The following is a 23,785-nucleotide window of genomic DNA, read 5'->3' on the forward strand; positions in this document are numbered from 1 at the left end:
TTTAATTTTTATGAAAGTAACTCATCCATATAGTTGAAAGCTGTAGTTCTCTTTCTGTGCATCAGAAACATTCAGAGCCCTCTTCAAAACCACTTGTACCTGGGTCCCAACTCCTGTGATTCTAATTTGCTTGGCCTGGGGTGGGTCTCAGGTATCAGCATAATTCCCTTGTGTGGTCAGGGTGAGATCTACTCAGCCAAGTTCCGCCAGGAGTTACTAACAACAGCAGTCTCCCGCTCTCATGCCCTACCCCTGTTTGCCTCTTCCCAGAGGCTACCATTTACATCTTTTTAAGTTAATTATTTTGGTATTTAACCATTATTTTTCTAAATCACATGCTGGTATTGATATTCCTTGATTCTTAAAGAAATATCTTTATTTCTTGTATTTCTTAAAATACATGTTTTAAGCAGCATGTATTGATATCCCATTATGGAAGAAAAATTTAACTCTCTTTCCCCTTCCTATCCCCATTTCATATTCATACCTTTTATAACTTTTATCCACACAATAGACATACCATAATTTTGATTCACTGAATATTTAGTGCTTATATTATTATGACTATACAATGCTTTTAACATCTAAGCCACATAGTAAACTTTTTCTTTTCTATGCAACTTTCTACTTTTCCTGGAGCAAATAATGTTATCTTGCTCCTGGTTCTTTTTCTGAACTTATCACAGATTCAACCCCAAGCTCCTCACCAATTGCTTAATCTTCTTTCAGGTTGTTCAGATGCATCATTCTCTTAATTTTATCTTTGGGATGAATTCTCTTGCAAAGCCTCTGGACTGGTGCCCTCGACATGTACTGCACAGCTCTCCTCACTGAATCTCTTTTCATTATTATTCTGGGAATTCTTCATCTCTCTTCTATATTGGAATCCCTGTTTCCTGAATCCTATGTCTTCTTCTTGGACCCTCTCATTTACTCTCTCATTTTGGTTTATTCTCTCATTTTACTGTAGCATCTCCAGCAAAATGGAGCTTTCTGAGAAAGGGTGAATATGAGGTAAAATATTTGAAGTCTTGCACTTCTACAAATGTTTTTGATTTACTATCACACTTAAATGGTAGTTTTGGTATTGATTAGAAATTATTTCCCTTCGAAATTTGGAAGGCATTGTTCCATTGCTTTCTAGCTTCCAGTATTTCTTAAGAAGTACAAAGCATTCTAATTCTGAGTTCTTTCATGTGACTTGTTTTCAGTCCCTGGAAATATATAGGATCTTCTCTTTGTCTCCAGTGTTTTTCAGCTTCTTAACAGAGTGCCCAGGTCTGGGTTTACTTTTTTTTTTTTTTCGGTACGCGGGCCTCTCACTGTTGTGGCCTCTCCCGTTGCAGATCACAGGCTCTGGACGCGCAGGCCCAGCAGCCATGGCTTATGGGCCCAGCCGCTCCGCAGCATGTAGGATCTTCCCAGACCGGGACACGAACCTGTGTCCCCTGCATCGGCAGGAGGACTCTCAACCACTGCGCCACCAGGGAAGCCCCTGGGTTTACTTTTAACAATGGTACTTGGCATGTACTTAGTGAGTCCTTTCAATCTGGAAACTCTGCTCATTTTCTTGAGTTGTTTCAGTGGCTTCCTCCCTTCCATTTTCTCTGTTCTTTCTTTGGAGAATTTTTGTAATTCATATATTGGACCTTCTGGTCTAGTCCTCTGATTTTTTTGCCCTTTATTTTCCATCTTCCAGTCTTTTTGCTCTGTAGGAAATTCCCTTGCCTTTGTCTTCTAACCCTTTTATTGAGCTTTTCATTTGTTCTCTAGATGTTTCTTTCACAAAGATATAGATGTATCTGTGTGTATGTAAAACATATATACATACACATATATAATTGGTTTTTATCCTGGTTGAAATATCTTCTCTTCCCTTTGAGAATGTCAATGATCATGTAAAAAATTCTCCCTGCATGGTGTCTCTTTCCTCCATTATGGTTTGTTTCCGGTGTTTTTCCTGAATATGTCGTTTTAGAGACTCATAATTTTTGCCCTTCTGCTCAGATATAAGAGTGGAAGCTAGCAAAATGGTTAGAATCTCTGAGGTTCTAGGTAGGACTTGTCACAGTGAGCTGCTCAGTGTGGCAATCTAGCTGGGCCATTTAGTTTGGTAATCTCTGATGTCAGTGTCTTTAGGTCTTCGTGGTCTAGTCATATTCACTGAGCAAGCTCAGCTGTTCTGCCCAGAATGTAAAGGTCTATCAGCATTATGCTATGTTTTCCCTGAAGTCCATGTGTTTTTGTTTTTGTTTTTTAATATAAACTTATTTATTTATTATTTCTGTTTGGCTGTGTTGGGTCTTCGTTGCTGCGTGTGGGCTTTCTCTAGTTGCGGCGAGCAGGGGCTACTCTTCGTTGCGGTGTGCGGGCTTCTTATTGCCGTGGCTTCTCTTGTTGCGGAGCATGGGCTCTAGGCGCTCAGGCTTCAGTAGGTGTGGCGCATGGGCTTAGTTGCTCCACGGCATGTGGGGTCTTCCCGGACCAGGGCTCGAACCCGTGTCCTCTGCATTGGCAGGTGGATTCTTAACCACTGCACCACCAGGGAAGTCCCTCGTGTGTGTTTATATCTGCATGTACATGTACCTTTATGTACCCAGTGCTTCATACTTAAAATATTCTCAATAAATATATGTTGAATGATTAAATGAAGGTAGTCACCATTATCCTTATTTTATAGCTGCAGTAACTGCTCTTGGAGGTTAAGTATCTTGCCTAATTGATTCCAGCAGTCTTTCTCATTCCAAAGCCCAAGATGTTTCTACATTTAGAAAAAGAGGAGCTTTTCGTGCTAGTCTGAGCCTCATTTCAGAAGAGAGGAATTGAAATGCCGAGGTCTGTAACATAACAAGTGTGGCTCACATTTTGGCTCTCAAATTTCCATCAGGTAATAGGCTTTATCTGTAATAATGTAGTACTAGTGGGGTTAAAAAAAACACAAACCTGTCATTTTGGGCAACACTTCTTTGAATTCTGCTTTTTCTTTCCTTGGAAGAAGAAAATCCTTTGAATATTTAATTATATATGACAGAGATGGATCCCTGCCAGTAAACATGACTTACACATTTGTCAAAACAGTCATATTTATCTAAACAGCCTTGTCCTAAAGTGTTTGACTGATGACTGTAGACTGCTGTGGTCTAGGAAGGCATTCACCTTCATAACAAGATTACCTAAGAGCTCTTCTGACAGTCAGCCTCACTCATTCCATTTCCTTCTTGCTACTTTGAAAGACCGTCTCTTTGTTTTTGGCGTTCTGCAGTTATCTAGGTTTTGTTTCTTTATATTTAACCTATTGGGAGTTGCTGGACTTCTCGAATCTGTAGGTTAGTTTTTCATTATTGCTGGAAAATTCTCAGCCATTATCTCTTCAAATCTTGGCTGTGCTGCAGATCCTCTTTCATCTCTTTCTGGAACTCTGATTTTACATACATCATTCTCATTGTGTCTTCCATGTCTCTTGACCTCTCTTCTATATTTTCCATCTTTTTGTTTCTCTGGCTGAGATTTGGAAAATTTCTTATGATCTGGCTTTCAGTTCACAAATTCTTTTCTTCAGCTGTGACTAACTCGTTATTAAACCCATTTATTGATTTTTATATTAGTTGTGGTATTTTTCATTTCAGGAAGTTCTGTTTGGTTCTTTTTCAAATAATTCACTGCCCTTTTTATAGTTCCCTATTTTCTGTGTTCAAGTTTGTTCTTTATTTCTTTAAACTTAATAAGCATACTTACTATATTATTTATTTATCTGGTAATTCTTACACCTGAAATCTGCTTTTGCTGCTTAAAGACACCCTTTGCTGTTTTTGTATCCCTGTATGCTTGATTATCTTTGATTAGATTCTGTAAGGCCAACTGGCCCGAGGCAGGGGAACACAATCAGATTCACAGGTTGAATCAGACCGAAATTCTCCGGACAACCCAGTTCCAGAAACTGCCCTGGAGACATTCCGGACCACCCAGTTCCAGGAACTGACCTGGGGACTTTGAACCCAGCCCAGCCTTCCCGCCTTTCGAGGGGCGGGACTAACCGTCCCCCAGGATACCCGAAAAGACCACCAAATAAGGAATACCCTGCGCCCTCCCAGATTCACCACACCCCTTTCCCTTCTTCCCCTGTAAAATCTTGCCCAACCCTCGCCCGGGTGCGACTTCTCTGGCCCCTTTCTCTCGGACCAGTGAACCTCGCCCGGGAGCGCTCCCTAATAAAGCTCACTTGAAGCTTTCCTCTGTTCCGCGGTGCCGTTTGTTAAGATCCGACCTTACTTTTGGTGCTGAAACCCGGGAGGGGTATCAAGCCCCACGGGTTACCGCGTGGGCCGCTCCTCCCCTACCCCAGGAGACAACCAGGGAACCTCTACTCATCCACCCGATCCTGCAGAAAACGGGGTAAGTCCCCCTCCCTTGTTCCCTCCGACCCCCAGAGTCCCTGCCCACCGGACTCGCTGTCCCTAATCGCGGCCGCGTCAGGGATTCCTCCGTCCTCTCTCCGGGACTCGGGCAACTGTGGAGACGTCCCAATTGCCTGACCGCTCTCCAACCCGCCGGGCCTCGGGTGATTATGGAGACGTCCCAATCGCCTGACCGCCCTCCGACCTGCCGTGAATTGGAGACTGAGACCAGGGACGCCTCTCTCCCTCTCCATTCACTCAGGGACAGACTGGGGGGTCATGGGAACCTCACAATCGAAACCAGATTCTAAGACGCCCCTGGGGTGTCTCCTAGCCAATTTTACAGCCCTCGGTTTCTCCCAAGATCTCCGTCGCAGACGGCTTATTTTCTATTCCACTGTGGCCTGGCCACAGTATCCTCTAGACAATCAATTCTGAAGGGACTTTCGATTTTAACATCCTCCGTGATCTAGATAATTACTGCCGCAGGACAGGCAAATGGTCCGAGGTCCCCTATGTTCAGGCCTTCTGGTATTTGCGCTCCCGCCCTTCCCTCTGCGTTGATTGTTCCACTTCCCAGATCCTTCTTGCCAAACAGACATCTCCTACATTCAAGCCCCTAATTTCCTTTGACGATGACCCCTCCCCACTAACCGACCCTCCCGAATCTCTTACCACTCCCCCCTTCAGAACTCCTCTCCAACCTCCACCCTACCCTGAAGCGGTCCCTCCTCCTCCCGAACCCGCTCTGGCCCCTCCAACCGCTCCCCCACCTCCCTCAACGGTTTCTACTCCCACGCCCCTTGCTTCGCCAATTAGTGCACATACACGCTCTCACGACTCCCAAGATTCAAATCTCCTCTGCCCTCTGAGGGAGGTAGTAGGAGCGGAAGGATTAGTTAGAGTTCATGTTCCCTTTTCTTTCCAAGATCTCTCTCAAATAGAAAAGCGATTAGGCTCCTTCTCTGCCGACTCCTCCCACTACATCAAAGAATTTCGCCTCCTGTCTCAAGCTTACGATCTAACCTGGCACGATATCTTTGTGGTTCTGTCCTCTACCTTAACCCCTGATGAAAGGGAAAGAATTCAAACTGCTGCCCGAAACCATGCAGATCAGGTTCACCTTACCGACAACTCCATGCCCGTCGGAGCGACTGCCGTACCTGGCACTGATCCAGGCTGGACTTATCAGGATGGCCAAGATGGCCGTCGTAAATGCGACCTCATGATCCAATGCCTCCTGGCTGGCATGCAGGCTGCCGCTCATAAGGTAGTCAATTTTGAAAAACTAAAAGAGATAACCCAAGAACCTAACGAAAATCCAGCTATCTTTCTCAATCGCCTTACAGCGGCCCTCAAACCCCTATTCGAGACCTGGTAAAAATGGCCTTTAAAGTCTATAATGGCCGTGAGGATTTGGCAGAATCCAGCCGACAGGCTCGGATGCACCAGAAGGTGGCCCTCCAAACCCAAGCTCTTGTGGCCGCCCTAAGGCCGGCCATCTCCCATGGATCACAGCATCCACGGGGTCCGCAAAAGGCAACCCCGCCGGGGGCCTGCTTCAAATGCGGAAAAGAAAGCCACTGGGCTCGCCAATGTCCCAATCCCCGACCTCCTTCTAAGCCGTGTCCCAGCTGCGGGCTAACGGGCCACTGGAACAGTGACTGCCCTACGGCTGGCCCTCCCTCAGCGTCTCCACGCGGGGGGGGGGGCAGGCCGGCCCAACGGCATTACCACTCGAACTGCTGGGATTGGCTGACGACTGACGGCGCCCGGACTCGAAGACCCCCATCACCCTCGCCGAGCCCAGGGTAACGCTACAGGTAGCGGGTAAGTCCATCTCACTTCTGGTGGACACGGGGGCTACCTATTCGGTCCTGCCTACTTACTCCGGGCCAGTTTCTCCTTCCCAGATCTCGGTCATGGGTATTGATGGCAAACCATCCTTCCCACTCCAGACAGGTCCACTCCCATGTCATATCGAAGGACTCCCTTTTACTCATTCCTTCTTAGTCATACCATCCTGCCCAGTTCCCTTGCTAGGCCAAGATGTCCTTTTCCACTTAGGGGCCTCTCTCCAGCTGGTCAGACTTGACCCTAAGGTCCCCTCCTCCCAACTCCTGCTTTCTCTTCTTGGCCTGTCTCTAGAACCCTCCCCCTCCTATCCCCCTCTTCCAATCACACCGAACCCAATCAATCCCCAAGTCTGGGATACTTCTAAGCCCATAATAGCAACACACCATTCCCCCGTTCTCATTCGCCTAAAGGACCCCTCCAAATTTCCATCAAGGCCCCAATTTCCCATCTCTGAGACTCACCTTAGGGGCCTACAACCTATTATCACCAGACTCCTAAACCAGGGACTCCTTATCCCCACTGACTCTCCCTGCAACACCCCCATCCTGCCTGTCCGCAAGGCCTCCGGGGATTATCGCCTTGTCCAGGACCTCCGACTAATCAATGAGGCCATAATTCCTCTCCACCCAGTAGTACCAAACCTTGCTCTCCCATATCCCCCCCCCATCCACAACCCACTTTACGGTTCTGGATCTCAAAGATGCCTTTTTCACTATCCCCCTTCATCCCGACTCCTATTTCCTCTTCACCTTTACCTGCATGGATCCGGATACTCATACTTCCAGTCAGCTCACCTGGACAGTTCTTCCCCAGGACTTACGCAACAGTCCTCACCTCTTCGGTCAGGCGCTGGCACGGGACCCCACTTCCTGCTCCCTTACCCCCAGCACACTCCTTCAATATGTAGATGACCTCCTCCTTTGTAGCCCATCTCTCAGCCTCTCAAGACAACATACTGCAGATCTCCTCAATTACCTTGGCTCTCGCAGTTATCGGGTCTCCCCAGCCAAGGCTCAGTTATCTGTATCTTCTGTAACCTACCTGGGGCTCCACCTTACCGCTACCACAAAAGGTCTAACAGCCGACCACACCCGGATTATCCGTGAACTCCAGCCTCTGGAAACAGCGGAACAAATTCTCTCCTTTTTGGGCCTTATAGGATTTTTCCGACACTGGATCCCTAACTTTGCTCTCCTCGCTAAACCCTTATATCTAGCCGCTAAAGAAACCCCTCAAGGACCCATCACCTCTCCTTCCGCCGTTCGACAGGCCTTTCTCATCCTCCGTAACGCTCTGATATCTTCTCCCCTTTCTCTGCCCAACCCAAACCGACCTTTTCACCTTTTTGTGGATTAACGGGCCGGAATAGCCACTGGACTCCTTGCCCAGCCTGTAGGGCCTTCCTACCGCCCCGTGGCTTACCTCTCCAAACAGCTAGACCCAACCATTCGGGGATGGCAACCATGCCTTCAGGCCCTAGCAGCGGCAGCCGAACTGACCAAACACTCAAACTGACTCTGGCCCACCCACTAAGCGTGTTTTCCTCCCACCGGCTGGTCGACCTCCTAGGCCACAAGTCTCTCTCCCTCCTGGGCCCCTCCCACATCCAGGAGTTCCACCTACTGTTCATTGAAAACCCAGCTATTTCTCTTGATCCCTCCCCTCGCCCGAACCCGGCTTCCCTCCTGCCTATCTCTGGCACCGGGGGTTTTCCATCCCATTTCTGCCCTCATGTCATAGAACCCTTCAAACCACCAAGAGAGGGACTCTTTGACACCTCTCTTTCAAATCCGGACCGCACTCTCTTTGTGGACGGTAGCTCAATACTCAGTCCTGACGGACACCGACGGGCAGCCTATGCAGTGGTAACTATCTCAACTATTATTAAGGCTAACAGCCTCCCAGAAGGGACAACCTCTCAAGGGGCTTAACTGATAGCACTCACGAGGGCCCGCGACCTCTCTAAGGGCCAAAGGGCCATCTTTCTCCCTATGGTCGCGGGCATTTCCCTCGCCTCCTCTCTCGTTGCTGCGTGCATCGGGGGAGGAGCCCCAACATACAGTGTCTCAACATCCCGTGACCTAGAACAGAAACTCCAGCTAGGCGTTTGGTTGGCTTCTGCCGCCTCCATCACCTCGCTCCAGCGCCAGATCACCTCAGTAGCCCGAGTTGCCCTCCAAAATCGAGGAGCCCTGGATCTCCTGACGGCCGACAAAGGAGGTACCTGCCTCTTCCTACCGGAGGAATGCTGCTATTACATCAATGAAACAGGACTCGTCGAAGACAACGTAAAAGCCCTCCATCGCTTAAGAGAAGAACTCCAACGCAAACACCAACAGTCCGCCTCCCCAACTCCCGACTGGTGGCGATCCACCCTCTATACCTGGCTAACACCAATCTTAGGCCCCTTAATTCTCATCTGTATCTTGCTCATGTTTGCTCCCTGTTTTCTTAGGTTCCTTCGCAGGCGCATGGAGGAAGTCTCTCGGGTGGCCACAAACCAAATGCTCCTCGGTCCTTACACCTTGCTTCCTACAGAACCCCCCACTGGTCTCCCCTAAGCCTCAGACCTCTGGTCGCCCGACTCCCCTTTCGACGCCCCCATTCAGCATGAAGTAGCCAGAGATCAGAACGCCGCCCCATTACACCAAAGATGTCGGGATGTAAGGCCAACTGGCCCGAGGCAGGGGAACACAATCAGATTCACAGGTTGCATCAGACTGAATTTCTCCGGACAACCCAGTTCCAGAAACTGCCCTGGAGACATTCCGGACCACCCAGTTCCAGGAACTGACCTGGGACTTTGAACCCAGCCCAGCCTTCCCGCCTTTCGAGGGGCGGGACTAACGGTCCCCCAGGATACCCGAAAAGACCACCAAATAAGGAATACCCTGCGCCCTCCCAGATTCACCACACCCCTTTCCCTTCTTCCCCTGTAAAATCTTGCCCAACCCTCGCCCGGGTGCGACTTCTCCGGCCCCTTTCTCTCGGACCAGTGAACCTCGCCCGGGAGCGCTCCCTAATAAAGCTCACTTGAAGCTTTCCTCTGTTTCGCGGTGCCGTTTGTTAAGATCCGACCTTACAGATTCTTCTTGTTATCCTTAGATTCTTCTTGTTCTCCTTAAAATTATCTGTGGGAAATTCACTGAGCCCTAGAATGATGGTACTTTCATCCAGAGAGGGTCTGCATTTGCTTCTGCTAGACACCTAGAGGCACTGCCATTTGGGGACCATGTGTTTGGGGTTACCTAGGTGGTATGAATCTGGGCTACAAACATGCAAGAGGGCTGGCTTACAGTTACAACCATCAGGACTGTTTGGTTCGTTTGTTTGCTCTGTCTCTGCTCTGCTCAGCACCAAGAAAATTTTCCTGTGGTCCCCCGAGGCATGGTCCTGGGGGGCAGGAAGGTGTGAAATTTGGTTTTGGTTCATCCTTACAGTAAGGGTGTAGCCCTTTGGGATTCCAATTTAGCAGGGCCAGTTTTCTGTTAGACTCCATCTTAGGCAGACCCTGAGCTCTGACTGCTATCCCCTTCTCTGCATAAGGCCTTTAAAACCTAAATGCAAGTGGCTCGATTGATTGCCTCAGGGCAAAGGAGGCCTGCCGTCAGCTGATTTTCTCAGCCTCTTCTGGTTTTGCCTCATCTCTCTGACCTGTCACTGGAGTGCCCCCGGGCTCCATCCTTTTTCCTCTTCTTTTCCAGCTACAACAGACTGCCCTTGATGCCCTCACATAATTTCATGACTCTAATTACTATCTCTATGCTGACACTTTCCACATTTATATCTCCAGCCCAGACCTTTCTCAGTTACTCCAGACTTGAATATAATCTACATACTCTACATCTCTATTTGGTGATTCTCACAGAGAACATGCCCAGGACAGAATTTCTAGACCTCTTCCAGATCCAGCTTTCCCCATGTCAGTTAATGACTATTGTGCTTTTATAGTTGCCCTAGCCCAAATCCTTAGTTTCATTCTGGACTCTTCTTTCCCTCACACCCACATCCATTTCAGAATGTTTTATTGGTTATAACTAATAGATCCAGAATCTTACCACCTCTGCCGCCACCATCCTGGTCCATGCTACCATCATCTCTCCCCTGAATTATTGCAGTAGCTTCCTAACTAGGCTTCCTCCTTCTGCCCTTGCTCTCCTACAGGGTGTTGCTGTAAGTCAGATTATGTCACTTATCTACTCAAAATCTCCGAAGGCTCCTCATCTCACTCAGAGTAAAGGCTTCATGTTTTCTGCCCTCACATGCCTCCTCCCCACCTCAGATGCATCTCTGATCTCTTGCTGGTCTCCCTATCACTCAGTTCTCTTCAGCCACAATGACCTTGCTGTTCCTCAAACATACCTGGCAGTCTCCTGCTTAGGATCTTTGTGTTGTGTTCCCCCAACCTTGAATCCTCTTCCAAAGATGCCCACATTGTTTTCCAGGTGTTTAATCAGCTGAAGCCTCTTAAGAGAGTTCTCCCTAATTGCCCTATTTAAAATTATATGCCTCCCCAGCACTCTTTATCCACTTTTCTTACTTTACTTTTCTTATAATCATAAGTTAGCTTCTATATAATGCCATGCACTATTCTAACACATTTAATCCTCACAACGCAAGGTGTTACTTTATTATCCCCATTTTACTGATAAAACCAAGGCACAAGGTGGCTGATTTGGGATTTAAATACAGTCTGATTATAAATCTTTCTGTGCTGCTAACTACTCTATTCTGTCTTTCCATATGTAGCACTTGTCAGCTTCTGTAATATTATATAACTTCTTTATTTTGTTTACTGTGGGTCTCTACCTGCCACCTCCACCCCCATCTAAATGTCAGCTCCAGGAAGACAGGTTTAGGGTTTTTTTAATCTGTTTTTGTTTTTTTTCTTAACTACAGTATCCCTAGCACCTAGAACAGTGTCTAGTTTGTAGGTTCAATGAATATCTATTGAAGAAAGATACATTTATTTATTTATTTATTTATGGCTGCGTTGGGTCTTCATTGCTGCACGTGGGCTTTCTCTAGTTGTGGTGAGCAGGGGCTACTTTTTGTTGAGGTACACGGGCTTCTCATTTTGGTGGCTTCTCGTTGTGGAGCACGGGCTCTAGGCATGCGGGCTTCAGTAGTTGTGGCTCACAGGCTCTAGAGCACAGGCTCAGTAATTATGGCACGTGAACTTAGTTGCTCCGCGGCATGTGGGATCTTCCCGGACCAGGGCTCGAACCCATGACCCCTGCATTGGCAGGCGGATTTTTAACCACTGCGCCACCAGAGAAGTCCCTAAAGTTGTAAAATGTTTTAAAGTCTCAGTTAAATGGATAATTTCCTGGGAAAAAAATATCTAATGACTACAAGAAGGGAAATCTGAAAGCCCAATCACAGGGTATGAAATAGTATGAGGGAAGTGATCAAAGTTATCTCCTTTTTCTCCATCATCTAGCTTTTGATTTAGTTCATGCTGTATTTTTTATTTTCATAACTGGGTTTATCAATCTTAATTATAATAGTTAGGAAGATTTTCTAGATGACAAAAATAACCCTTATTTTCTTTCAGCAGTTATTGTTTAATTTTTTTTACATTTAAATCAGATATATTTGAAATACATCCTAGGTTTTGGTATGAAGTATGGAGCCAACTTTTTTTCTAGATAGCTATCAGTTTTTCCTACCAATTCCAACCATCATCTTTATCATATATCCTTAAGCCCTGTCTATTTTGGGGTCTAATTCTAGATTCTTCATTTTTTTTTGTATTGGTTTTCTGCCTCCTCTTATGCTGTGGCACATATTTCTAATTACTGAGGCTTTGAAGTATGTTTTGGTGTCTGATAAGTCTAGTTCCCCCTCTTTGCTCTTCTTTTTCAGAGTTTTCCTGGCTAATGTACCTTATCTGTATGCGCTTTAGAATTTCTTTCAGCCACGGAAAAAAATCTGTGGCTATTTTTGTTGAGCTTGGTTTAAATTTAATAAATTATTGAAATGACATCTTTAGAATGGGTTCCCCTCTGAGAACACAATATATCTTTCCATTTGTTCAAGTCTTCATTTTTATCATTCAGGAGTATTTTTTAGTTATTTTTGTTTTTTTCACTCCTTATTAAGTTTACTCTTAGGAGTTTTCTTTCTTGTTTTACCAAACAGTCTATGATTTTACTTCCCATGCAGATCTGCCTTTAGGGAAAGGATATTCTTAATCATGCAAAGAGTAGTGAGTGTCAGTTTAATTCTCACCGTAAATTAACACATTCACATTCTGGTTTTATACATCATTCTGTATGAGCAATTAATATGATTCACAATGAGAGATGAAGCCAGTCTTCACATACCAGTAAGTCAGGTTTTAGAGCCTGTGAGGCTGAGAGCCAGATCATAGATCTTGGCAAATTTACCCTTGTAAATATTAGTGTATGTTGCCCAATGGAGCAGCCTCTGGATAAACAGCCAGATGCCCTCTCCCTGTGACACTTCAACCATGTGTGTGCCTTTACTTTAAAAATCAATAGCTCACTTAATAAACTTCACCACTTTAAGAAAACCTGTTATGCATGTTAAACTTGAATGACAGTCTTTTCAGCTGTTACTGATGTTTCTGCATCTGTTCATAAGTAAAAGGACCCAATCTATACACTAATGATATGTTTTGGAAAGTTACTATCATTGGTCAAATCTTTAATGAAAGTTTTAAATTCTTATATATTACAGAATTTCACAAACTTATTTGGACAGCCACTAGTCTGCTTGCTTTCTCCTACAGCATATCCAAAAGCTTTACAAGGTATGTTTTGTCATTCCCTGTTGTATCCGTAGGTTGCAAATAAACTTATGTCTACATTTTAAATAATACTGCTCTGATCTTTGTCTCCCCCACCTATAGTGGTCAGTTGTGGATTTACAGAGTTTGATGTGGCAAGTGTCAGTCTGAAGTAAACCCCGAAGTCTTGCCAACAACCAGAATTCTTTAATGGGCTACTGTTAGGCCTTGAGATAATTCTAAAAGAAATGATAAATCATCCCTGAGAAAAGAGTAAGGTTTTGGTCCCTTGCTACTGGGGAGCTCATGATTTGTGAATTTTAAAATTTGTGTTGCAGGTGTGCTGGGTCGTCATCCATATAGCATGACTTCCTCCAGCTCTGGCTACATATTTTAAGTATCTTTTAAGACCGTGAGATTTCTAGTCTAGAACACTTCTCAATCTATGCCTAAGTGTTAGAATAACCTAACTGGCACAACTTAAAGGGTGTCTTTTATTCACATTTTTACCTCGCATTTTTAAAATAAAAGAACCTCTTCTCCGGGTGCCAGAGAGACAGGTCAGTGTTTTGACCTTTTTGTCTTTAATAATTTGTCCTCAGTAAGCAACACATAAAATCTAATCTAATTCCCAGTCATTAAGCTAGGTAAAATACTAAACAAACCTTAATCCTGTTTTAGCAGTACTTGTCACTGTTTCACTATCTCCCTAACTGTGAATAGTGCTGATGTCTCTCTGTGGGAGATGGCATTTTACTGCTACTTCCCAGCCAGAAGTCCTGTCTGCTGACATAGTTTGACACAGGAAGTGATGGTCAGCATTTGAATGCCCGAGAGAAGCTGGAGACTTTTCACCGTTGTTTTAAGGTAAGTTCTGCTATTTAACAGGGAAAAACATGTAGAAATACTAAGTTCATGTATCTAAAAGGCAAATCACTAAGGGATAGAACTTACCTTCAAACAACGGTAAAGCTCTCCTGCTTTGAGGACTTTGTTAACCTGTTTCTTATCATTTTTGGAGAAATGTAACCCTTTCCAATTGCGAGTACTTTTTGCTATCAAATTTTCCTATCAAGATGCAGCTTTATTTTAAATTGCATGAACCTAATGGGTTAATACCACAATTATTTAATCTGAAAGGTTTTATTGTGAAGAGGGTAAAAACACAGACTCTGGAGGCAAACTGATTGTGTTTGAATCCCAACTCAGCCACTTACCAGCTATGTGACCTTGGGAAGTTACTTAGTCATTCTGTGCCTCAGTTTCTTTCCTATCAAATGGAGATAATAATAGTACCTACCTCATTAAATAATTCTGGGTACACAGTAAGTATTCAATATGTGCTAACTATTGTTATTATTAATATTGTTAATTGAAATACATGTCCTTAACATTTTTTAGTCCAGTATCCTATTTTTTGTGCTGTAAAACTTAGACCTCTAATCCCTTAAATGTGTCCCATCTGGACACAAAACTAGCAGATACCTAAGTATTTGGAACGTCAAATTACGTCCCTGCACCTCTGGTATCTGAATTCTGCAGTTCTCTCTTTAACCAAGAGTCACTTCATTCATTCAACAAGCATTTATTCCACATTTATTTATCAGGTGCTGTGCTAGGTAGAAGATATAGACAACCTAACAGGCAGTTACTGTAGGTGCTCTGAGGGTTTCACAGGAGGAAGCACATGTAAGGTGAACTCCTGACCAGCCCTTGAGGGTTAAGAAAGTGGATGAAATGATGTCTAAAGTTGAGTTGAAGGATACGTAGAATTAGATAGGGGTGGGAAATGGTTGAATAAGAGTGTTCTAGCAGAGAAAAAGCATGCGAGCATGTGAAGAATGAATTGGGGAGGAGCTTTGATGGAAATGGGGAGATGATGTTGGCCAGAGTGAGGACAGTGGCTGGTTAGCTGGAGATAATAATCCTGGAGAACCAGTAGGGCTTGATGTTGGACTGGATGAGAGGGAATCAGAGAGAGGAAGGAAGCAGGGATGGACTGCCAGGTGTCTGGCTGAGGTGCTGGTAGAAATGATAATCCTGGATAAGAAGCAGATTTGTAGGAGAACAATGGGAAAGAATCTACTGACAAGTTTTGATATATTGGGTTTGAGGTTACCTTTGAGAGTTAGGTTGGGTATAGTAGTCTGGAGCTCCTCTGTCCAATAGAAATATAATGGGAGTCACACATGTGATTTTAGTTTTCTAGTAGCCACATTTTTTTTTAAGGTAGAAACAAACAGGTGGAATGAATGTTAATGAGACATTTATATTTTATAATGCGCAGTGTGTCTCAATTTGGACTCATCACTTTTGAAGTGTGTCTGGTGGCTACTGTAGGACAGCGCCGTTCTGGACCTAAGGAGCTTATTTAGGCTGCAGATAGGGAACTGGGAATTAGTATGCATATAAATGATAACTGAACTTTGTGCATAGGTGAGATCAGCAATGTGGAGAAAGAAAATACTGATATTTAAGGGATAGGAAGAGAAAGAGCAACTAACAAAGGAGAATGAAAGAGATTGGCAGTTCTAGTACTTCTCAGAAGGTTCCATTAGGAGCTGCCCGTGATCCAGCACTCGCCATATTTGCATGGAAGTTGTTAGTGGGAGGGGAAAAAAAGCAAAGGAATATGTTCATTTTCCATTTCTCTTAGGTTTACGAGGCTCTATCTTAAGTTTTTTTCAGCAGAAAGCAATGTACCTGGGATATGTTTTTGTAGTTCCAAGCCGAATGTACTTTGTTGAAGTATACTTTAATGATACAGCTTTAATTTTATACATTGTCAGTATATTAAAATGTTCCTCAAATGCCTCTCTTTTGCAAAACTGTTGTCTATATATATAACATGTTTGTTATTACAGATCAATCTCAACGAGGTAGCCTCTTCACTCTCTTTTTGAACAATCCTCTAATGGCCTTCCTATTTGTCTCTGGATTGTCAAGCATGCGTAGAGGCCTATGGGAAAAGTGTCAAGAATATCTTCGAAAAATCAACCGCGATATTGCCCAGCTACTGACCCATTCACGTTCAATAGGTACCCTACTAATCTAACTGCACACTTAACAGAATGTACTATAATGGTTTAAAATTGTTTAAATTGTTTGAATTTGTAAAGGTATTTGTTGAAGGCAGGAAAGTTGAGAAGGTTTTCCTGAACATTTCTTGCCTTTTGAAATGTATTTTCCACTTAAGTATCCTTTTACTGTCACTTTTCTCCTCTTTGCAGATCAGGCATTTCTCCAGTTTTTTGGAGATGAATTTCTTCGCTTGCTTCTCACAAGATTTATCTTTTGTTCAGCCACCATGAGGATGCACAAGATTTTTCGGGTAGGCAAAGAATATCATTAAAGATCAATTTTGCCATTTTAGGTATTTAAGAGTCATATATTTCACTTGTATTAAATAAACTTTGACTAGGTCCAATATAATATTCACATATTAATATGTAAGGTATAAAGATGAACAATCTAAGGCACATCTGAGTAGCTACCACCCAGTTTAAGAAGCAGAAAGTTTTCATTACCTTTGAGGCCCCTCTGTGGGTCCTGCCTGATCCTGTCTCCCCTCTTTAGTTTTAATGAAACTAAAACCCTGAATTTTATAATTGTCATTTGCTTTTCTTTATAGTTTTGTCACATGTTTTTGTGTTCCTACACAACATGTTCATGGATCCATATTGTACGTATTCTTCTACATCTTGCTTTTTGACTCACTGTTACATTCCTGAGATTGAGCCATGTTGATGACTGACTGTAGCTTTCATTCATCTGTTTTCACTGCTATATAGGATTCAATTGTTTGACTATACATCCCAAATTACTCATTATCTACTGATAATGGCCATTTGGGTTGTTTCTGGTTTGTTATTATTATAAACGATGCCACTGTGAAATCTTCCATCAGTTACCTGGCACACATATATAAGATTTTCTCTGCGGAACATACTAGTAGTGGACTGCAGGGTCAGACACTATAGATGTATTCAGCCTTACGAGTTAAAGCCCTGGTTATACCAGTTTACGCTTGCAGTAGCTGTGTGTAAGAGTTGCTATTGGTCTAATCCTTGCCAACACTTGTTGCTGTCATTCTTTGTGTTTCATGTGAATCTGGTGGGTGTAAGTAGTAGCTCATTGTGCTTTCAAATGTCATTTCTGGGATTACTCTTGAGGTTGAACAACTTTTCATATGTGTTACTCTGTGTTCGTCTTTATGAAGAGTGTGTTCAAGTCTTTGGTCTGTTTTGCTCTAAGTAGATTGTTTCTTTCTGTGTATTCATGTAACTAACACTCTTCAGTGAGGTTTTAAAAAATTTAGCCATTTTTCACTTCTTATAAGTAACATTTGGTTCTTTTTCAAATATGCTTAAATATTCTCAAAAGTCTTTTGCCATTTTTAGTTTTAAACTATGATATTTTTTCCATTTTATGACTGTAATTTTAAAATGTGGAAGAGTTTTGCAGTGAATACCCATATACACACTAGCTGGATTCTGCAGTTAACATTTTGGTATATTTGCTTTCTCACATATTTGTCCATTTATCCATCTCTCTTTTCAATTATCAGTTCATCTCAGTTTTTGATGCATTTTGAAGTAAACTGTGGACTTCACCCCTCAACACTTCATCATGCATATAAATAACTGAAAATTATATTTATTTACTTCTCTTTTTAATGTAAAGTTTGCATACAGTGAAATGCACAGAACTAAAGTGTACCATTAGATGAGTTTTGACAAATACATACTCCTTTGTAACTCAAACCCCAATCAAGTAATACAACATAGCATCATTCCAGAAAATTTGCTCCACACCCCTCTCCAGTCAGTCCACTACCCATTATCCCAGAGACAATGCTCTGTTTATTATTTTCACTACAGATTAATGTCACCTATTCATGAACTTGAATTATACAGTGTAAACCTTATTTGATCAAGCATGTTCTTAATATTCATCTGTGTTGTTTCATGTAGAAGTAACTCATTCCTTTTGAGTAGTTCCATTTTCTGAATATATCACAGTTTATTTAGGCCTTCTCTTTTTTTTTTTTTGGCTTCGTCAGGTCTTAGTTGTGGCACGCGGGACCTTTGTTGAGGTGTGCAGGATCTTTCGTTGTGGCGCACAGGCTTGTCTCTGGTTGTGGCACGTGGGCTTCTCTCTGGTTGTGGTGCACGGGCTCCAGAGTGCATGGGCTCTGTAGTTTGCGGCGTGAGAGATCTCTCATTGAGGCCCGCGGGCTCAGTAGTTGTGGCTTGTGGGCTTAGTTGCCCCGTGGCATGTGGGATCTTAGTTCCCCGACCAGGGATCGAACCCACGTCCCCTGCATCAGAAAGTGGATTCTTTACCACTGGACCATGAGGGAAGTCCCCTAGGCCTTCTCTTTTTGATGAACACTTGGGCAGTTTTAAACTTTTGACTATTATAGATAAAGTGGCCATGAACATTCCTATACAAGTCTTTTCCAGACTTACGTTTTGAATTTTCTTGGTCATAGAGTAGGTATGTCTTTAGTTTTATAAGAAACTGCCAGACTTTTTCTCAAAGTAGTTTTGTCATTTTCTTTTCCCAGCAACTGCATGTGAAAGTTGCTCTACATCCTTGTCAACACATAGTGTTGTCAGTCTTAAATTTTAACCAGTCTGTTGGATTTATAGTGGTATCTCATTGTATTGGTTGGCCAAAAAGTTCATTCGAACCTTTTGGCCAACCCATAGTTTCAATTTGCATTTCACTGATGAATGAGGATATTGGACGTCTTTTCATGTGCTTGTTAGCTGCATTTTATCCCATTCTGTTGGCTTGCCTTTTCGTTTTCTTAACAGTGGCTTTGAAGACTAAACTTTTAAAATTTTGATGAAGTTTGAACGAATCAATTTTTTTTTCTTTTGTGGTGAGATTTATCTAAGAAATCTCTGTCTATCCCAAAGTCACAAAGATTCTAGGAGTTTATAGTCTTAGCTTTTACATTTAGTTCTATGATATGAGTTAACTTTTGTTTACAGTGTGAAGTAAGGGTTAAAATTTCTTTTCAGTATGGGTATGAAATTGTTCTAGTATCTGTTGTTGAAAAGATTATCCTTTTTTCATTGAGTTACTTTTGTTATTTTTTGAAAATCAGTCAACCATATATGTATAGGGATATTTCTAGACTCTAAATTCTGTTCCATTGACTGATAGCATTTTTCTCTAATATACTGCTGCCTTGATAATTGTAGCTTTATAATAAGTCTTGAAATCTTTGTAGTGTGAGTCCCCCCTGCCATTGCCAAAATGTTTTATGTGTTTTAATAGTTCTAGAAGATCCTTTGCATATCTATGTGAATTTTATATTTTGATTGGGATTACATTTAAATCTATATAATCAATCTGTAGAGAGTTATATTTTAATAATATTGAGTCTTCCAATGAATTAATATGGTATATCTCCCCATTTATTTAGGTCTTCTTTAGTTTCTCTCACCAATATTTTGTGGTTCTCATCATACAGGTCTTACATGTGTCTTATTAAATTTATTCCAAAGTATTTCAAGTTTTGATGATTTGTAAATAGAATTATATTTTTTATTTCATTTTCCAATTATTTGTTGCTGATACATAGAAACAAATGTTTTTATGTATTATCAGCTAATAATGTTTTCTAAATTAACCTGTGGGACTTCCCTGGTGGTCCAGTGGTTAGGACTTCGCATTCCAATGCGGGGGGTGCAGGTTCAATCCCTGGTCAGGGAGCTAAGATCCCACGTGCCTCGTGGCCAAAAAGCAAAACATAGAACAGAAGCAATATTGTAACAAATTCAATAAAAACTTTAAAAATGGTCCACATCAAAAAAATCTTAAAAAAAATAATAAATTAACCTGTATCCTGCAGTCTTGCTAAATTGAAGTATTTGCTTTGTTACCTTTCTGCGTATTCCTTAAGGTTTTCTATCTACACGATCATGTCATCTTCAGACAAAGGCAGTTTTACGTCTTCCTTTCCAATCTGTATGCCTTCTATTTTGTGTATGCGTGTGCTTTTATCAGGGCTAGGTCTTACAGCAAAATGGTGAATAGAAGTAATGTGAATGAATATTCTTGCCTTGTTCCTGGTTTTAAACGAAAAATTAATCATTTACCATAAATTATAATGTTAATTGTTAGTTTTTCATACACACCCTTTTTCAGGTTGACTGAGCTCCTTTCTCTTCCTATTGCTGAGTTTTTATCAGGAATGGGTATAAAAGATTGTCAAATACTTTTTTTCTGCATTAATTGATCCTGATATATATTAATCCTGTTAACATGGTGAATAGCATTGATTGAACCTTGTATATCTGGGCTAAACACATTTTGTGGTCATGTATTATCCTTTTGCATTGTTTGATTCATTTTGCTAGTATTTCCTTTCGGATTTTTTATCTGTTTTTATGAATGATTATGGTATGGTATTTAATTTTTTCTTGTGATGTCTTCATGTGGTTTTGTTATCAGGGTAGTGCTGACTTCATAAATTGAGTTGGGGTGTGTTTCATTCTCTTGCATTTCTTAAAGAGTTTCTTTTCAATTGGCATTATTTCTTCCTTGAATGATTGGTAGAATTCATCAGTGAGGCCATCTGGACCTGGAGTTTTCCTTTTGGGGATGTTTTAAATTATGAATTCAGTTTCAAAGGCTATTCATGTTTTCTATTTTGTTCTTAGTTTTAATCACTTGTGTCTTGCAAGTCATTTTCTAATTTATTGCCAAAAAATTGTTGATAATATTCCTTTATCCTTTTAGTCTCTGTAGACTCTCTAGTGATTTTTCATGACTCATATTGGTAATGTTTCCTGTCTTTTTTTTTTCCAGTCTAGCTAAAGGTTTGTTAGTTTTAATGATCTTTCCAAATAAACAGCTTTTACTTTCATTGATTTTTTTTTACTACTGTTTGTCTCTTTTTTACTTAATTTATTTCCATTCATACTTTATTATTTTTCTTCTTTTTAATTAATTTTATTTTAATTTGCTCTTTTTAATTTCTGTTTTAAAACTTAGATTGAGGGCTTCCCTGGTGGCGCAGTGGTTGAGAGTCTGCCTGCCGATGCAGGGGACACGGGTTCGTGCCCCGGTCCGGGAATATCCCACATGCCGCGGAGTGGCTAGGCCCATGAGCCATGGCCACTGAGCCTGCGCGTCTGGAGCCTGTGCTCTGCAACGGGAGAGGCCACAACAGTGAGAGGCCCGCGTACCGCAAAAAAAAAAAAAAAAAAAAAAACTTAGATTGAAAACCTTTTTCTCTTCTAGTACAAGCACCTACCCTTTAAGCTTAACTGCTTTAGTTATATGATTTCAATACTTTTAACTTTATTGAGACTTGTTTTATGACCCAGCATGTGAATTATCTTGGTGAAGATTCTTTCTGCACTTGAAGAGACTATGTATTAGATGCTATTCTAATACATGGTATTAGATATATACTTCTGCTATTATTAGATGGAGTGATGTATAAATGTCAATTCAGCTTGATGTTCCAAGTATATTTAATAGTGTTCTTCAAGTCTTCCATATTCTTATTTTTTTCTTTTTTTTTTTTTTCTTTTTGCGGTACGCGGGCGTCTCACTGTTGTGGCCTATCCCGTTGCGGAGCACAGGCTCCGGACGTGCAGGCTCAGCGGCCACGGCTCGCGGGCCCAGCCGCTCCGCGGCATGTGGGATCTTCCCGGACCAGGGCACGAACCTGTGTCCACTGCATCGGCAGGCGGACTCTCAACCACTGCACCACCAGGGAAGCCACAAGTCTTCCATATTCTTAACTTATTTTCTATCTGCTTATTCTATCCCTGATAGAGAAGTATCTAAACCTCTAATTATACTTGTGAATTGGTTAGTTTCTCATTTTGGTGCTGTTTTTTCGTTGTTCATTTTGAAGCTGTTATTGAGTTTGTACATACTTAGAGTTGTTATGTCTTGTTGAAATTACCCATTCATCATTATGAACTGTCTTTATGTGTGGCAGTATTCCTTGATCTGCAATCTAGTTTGTGCAATATTAATATAACTATACCACTTTTCTTCTGATTTGTGTTTGTATGGAAAATCTTGTTTTATTCTTTTACTTTTAACCTATATCTGTCTTAATATTTAAAGTGGAATTCTTTTCAACAGCGTTAGGTACTGCTTTTTTATCTAGTTTGACCATATCTACCTTTTACTTGACATTTTTAGTTTTAAATTACATTTAAATTAAGTATAATTCTTAATATAGTTTGAGTTAAATATACTATTATTTGTTTTCTATTTGTCCTGGCTGCAGTTTGTACCTTTTTTCTTTCTCTCCTGCCTTCATTTTCATTTGATTTAATTGAGGTTTTCTTTGTTTTAGAATTCTATTTTAATAACGCTGTAGATTTATGCTATATCTCGTTTTGCTTTTTTAATATCAGTTTACATTTAATGTAATTATCTTAACATAGTATTCTTCCATTTTCTCCCTCCCAGTCTCTACTATTATTGTCATTTGACTTTTGAGTATGATATATACTATTTGATACTTTGTGGTTATCATAGCATTAAACAGTCAATTATCTTTTTTTTTTTTTTGCCACGCCATGCAGCATGTGGGATCTTAGCTCCCTGACCAGGGATGGAACCCGCACACCCTGCAGTGAAAGTGTGGAGTCTTAACCACTGGACCGCCAGGGGAATTCCTAAAAAATTTTAATGAGGAGGAAAAGCTTATATATTTATTATTTCTGGCACTCCTAATTTCTTTCTTTAGATTTAATCTTCCATCTGGTATCATTTTTCTTACCACAGAATTTCCTTTATCATTTCTTTTAGTGCAAATCTGGTGGTAATTAATTCTCTCATTGCTTATTTATCTGAAACAGTATTTATTTCACTCTGGTGTTTTGTGGACCATGTGTTATTTAGAAATATGTTATTTAGTGTTTAAATTTTGGGAATTTTCAAGATATCTTACTGATTTCTAATTTAATTCCTTTGTGGTCAAATAGTATGCTTTGTATTGTTTGAGTCCTTTTAATTTATTGAAACTTGCTTTATTGTCTAGAATGTGGTCTATAATGGTGCATGTTCTAGGGACACTTGAAATGAATGTATCAATATATGCTGCTACTGTTGAATGAAGGGTTCTATAAATGTCTGTTAGGTCTTGTTGGCTTATAATGTTGTTCAACTTCTTTATAGCCTTATTGATTTTCTGAATAATTGTTCTATTATTACAATGTGTAATGTGTGTTTTCTTCTGGCTGTTTTTAAGATTTTCTCTTTATATTGGTTTCCTACAATTTGATTATGATGTACTACCTTGATATGCTCTTCTTTGTTGCTTTCTTCCTGCTTGGGGTTTATTGAGCATCTTAGAGCTATCTAAATATCAAGATATTTAATATATTTTAGAATATTTTTGGCCATTATTTCTTCAAACATTTTCTCTACTCCTCCCTTTCTCTTTCTGGAGCATCAATTACATATATGTTAAACAACCTAATATTGTCCTACAGGTCAATGGTTTGCTTTTTTTTTTTTAAGTGAAAAAAGGTTTATTTATATGCCCTGCATTTTTTTAAATGTCTGTTTTCTCTCTGTGTTTCAGTTTCTGTTGTCTTCAACTTTACTGATGTTTTCTTTTGCAGTGTCTAATGTGCTCTTAATCCTATGTCCATTTAGTTTTTCATTTCAGGGATTACATTTTTCTCACCTCTAGAAGTTCTTTTTGGTTCTTATAACATTTTCCGTTTTTCTCCTCATTATATTTATGTTTTCTTTCGTGTTCTTGAATGAATAATAATAGCTAAAG

The 23,785-nt window shown here is 41.4% G+C and overlaps 1 protein-coding gene across 3 annotated transcripts in view; it reads left to right on the top strand.

Moving 5' to 3' along the window:
- The window catches only part of SCAI (suppressor of cancer cell invasion), a 145,637-nt gene that overhangs the window by 110,197 nt on the left and 11,655 nt on the right, over window positions 1-23,785 (top strand). For all 3 annotated transcript variants that reach the window (XM_067743329.1, XM_067743331.1, XM_067743332.1), the window contains 3 exons: window positions 12,957-13,029; window positions 15,870-16,043; window positions 16,236-16,336. In XM_067743329.1, the coding sequence (XP_067599430.1) occupies window positions 12,957-13,029; window positions 15,870-16,043; window positions 16,236-16,336 (348 nt within the window). The remainder of the gene's footprint in view (window positions 1-12,956; window positions 13,030-15,869; window positions 16,044-16,235; window positions 16,337-23,785) is intronic.

The sequence above is a fragment of the Pseudorca crassidens genome, chromosome 7, assembly GCF_039906515.1.
Source record: "Pseudorca crassidens isolate mPseCra1 chromosome 7, mPseCra1.hap1, whole genome shotgun sequence".
NCBI classification, from domain to species: Eukaryota; Metazoa; Chordata; class Mammalia; order Artiodactyla; family Delphinidae; genus Pseudorca; species Pseudorca crassidens.